Consider the following 1618-nt stretch of genomic DNA (forward strand, 5'->3'; position numbering starts at 1 on the left):
GGTCTTCTATAGGGCTTACCCTCCGATCTTGAAATTCTTCCCTCGGATCCATGTCTGCGCTCTCTATGATGTTTATGCCGCCTGGAATTGCGGCTTGTCTTCTTTCGAATTTCCCGCTTGCGCTGGAAGTTCGGTGTCGTATCTTTAAGCTAGACTCGTAGCATTTCTTGGCGAGGAGCTGATCGCCCCTTACTGTTCCTACTCCCCCATTCTCAAGGGGGTATTTTATTGCTAGGTATAGAGTGGACATGGCCGCCCCTAACGTGTTAAAGGCGGGCCTTCCTATAATAATATTATAGGAGGTAAAAGGGGTTTTAACTACCAGGTATCGCACCTTGATAGTTTTGGCGTTGCTGCCTTCTCCAAACGTGGTAAGAAGGGAGGCGTAACCCATTACGTCCACTTGTTCGCCAGAGAACCCAACCAGGGTTCCGGAGTATGGTTGCAATTGTTCTTCTGCTAATTGCATGGCCTTGAAAGCTTCCCAGTACATAATATCCGCTGAACTCCCTGAATCTATCAATACTCTTTTTACATCACAGTTCAAAATTTGGACTTGTATCACTAATGGATCATCGTCATGGGGTGCTACCTCCAAACCATCCTTTGCCGTGAATGCCAAATCTGGTACGTTTAATGGCTGAGGCTGACTTACGAGGTATATTTCCGAGATAGCTCGGCGTACATACCTTTTCCTTGCTGAGCTTGATTCGCCCCCGCCTGAGAATCCTCCTGCTATTGTATTCACGGAGATTCTCCCCTTGGGAGGTTCTCTATTTGGCCCAGGAGGGTCCCTTGGCTCCTGTCGGGGGACTTTTGGCACGACAACCCGCCCTTGGGCGGCGTCGTCAATGAATTTGCGAAGGTGTCCGCTTTTTATCAGTTCTTCGATTAAATCTCTTAAGCGGAAGCATTTTTCTGTGGAGTGACCTCTACACCTGTGATATGCGCACCAGGCGTTATCGTCCAGCCCCATGGGGATGTTACTGGTTCTCCTTGGGGGGAGGTTTGCCAAACCAGTGGCCAGAATCTCATTTAAGACGTAAACTTTTGAGGCGTTTAATGGCGTGAGGTCTTCATTGGCGGGATGATTCCTGAATTCTCTTCTGGGCGATTGGCGGTAGGGCTTCCCATGATGCCTCTGCCACGGGTCTCCTTGCTGGCCTCCCGATTTTGATCGTGGGTGTTCGGGCGCTCTAGTGGCACGGCCCACGTATTCCTTTTCCTTAACGTCTCTTTGCCTTTTCTCGGCGTTACTTTCTTCGCCCTTTATATAACATTCCGCCCTCTTGTTCACCTCTTGCATTGACGAGGCTGGCTTTTGGGCTAAGGACTCATTGAAATGTCCCGCTCTTAGCCCATTGTGGAAGGCTGCTACGAACATCTCCTGATTTGGATTTGAGACTTTGATGGTGGCTTCGCTAAATCTGGTGAGGAAGTTACGCAATGACTCGCCATGGTTTTGGCGGATGGAGAAAAGACTGGTTGATGTGACTTTCACGTGTTTCGATCCAGCGAACTGGTGAATAAATTTTTTATGAAAGTCAGCATAACTCTCAATTGAATTTCTCGGAAGGTTCATGTACCAACGCAGGGCGACATCCTTGAAGGTGCCGGC

The 1618-nt window shown here is 48.9% G+C and overlaps 1 protein-coding gene across 1 annotated transcript; it reads right to left on the bottom strand.

Annotated features, from left to right (window-relative positions):
- Positions 1-258: 258 nt before the first annotated feature.
- LOC123904181 lies at positions 259-1306 on the bottom strand. Its single transcript, XM_045953871.1, has 2 exons — positions 398-1306; positions 259-282 (listed from the first exon to the last, which is right to left on the bottom strand). Exons 1-2 carry the CDS (start codon positions 1304-1306, stop codon positions 259-261), a joined length of 933 nt encoding a protein of 310 aa, XP_045809827.1.
- Positions 1307-1618: the final 312 nt, after the last annotated feature.

This window comes from Trifolium pratense, linkage group LG2 (assembly GCF_020283565.1).
Source record: "Trifolium pratense cultivar HEN17-A07 linkage group LG2, ARS_RC_1.1, whole genome shotgun sequence".
Lineage (NCBI taxonomy): Eukaryota > Viridiplantae > Streptophyta > Magnoliopsida > Fabales > Fabaceae > Trifolium > Trifolium pratense.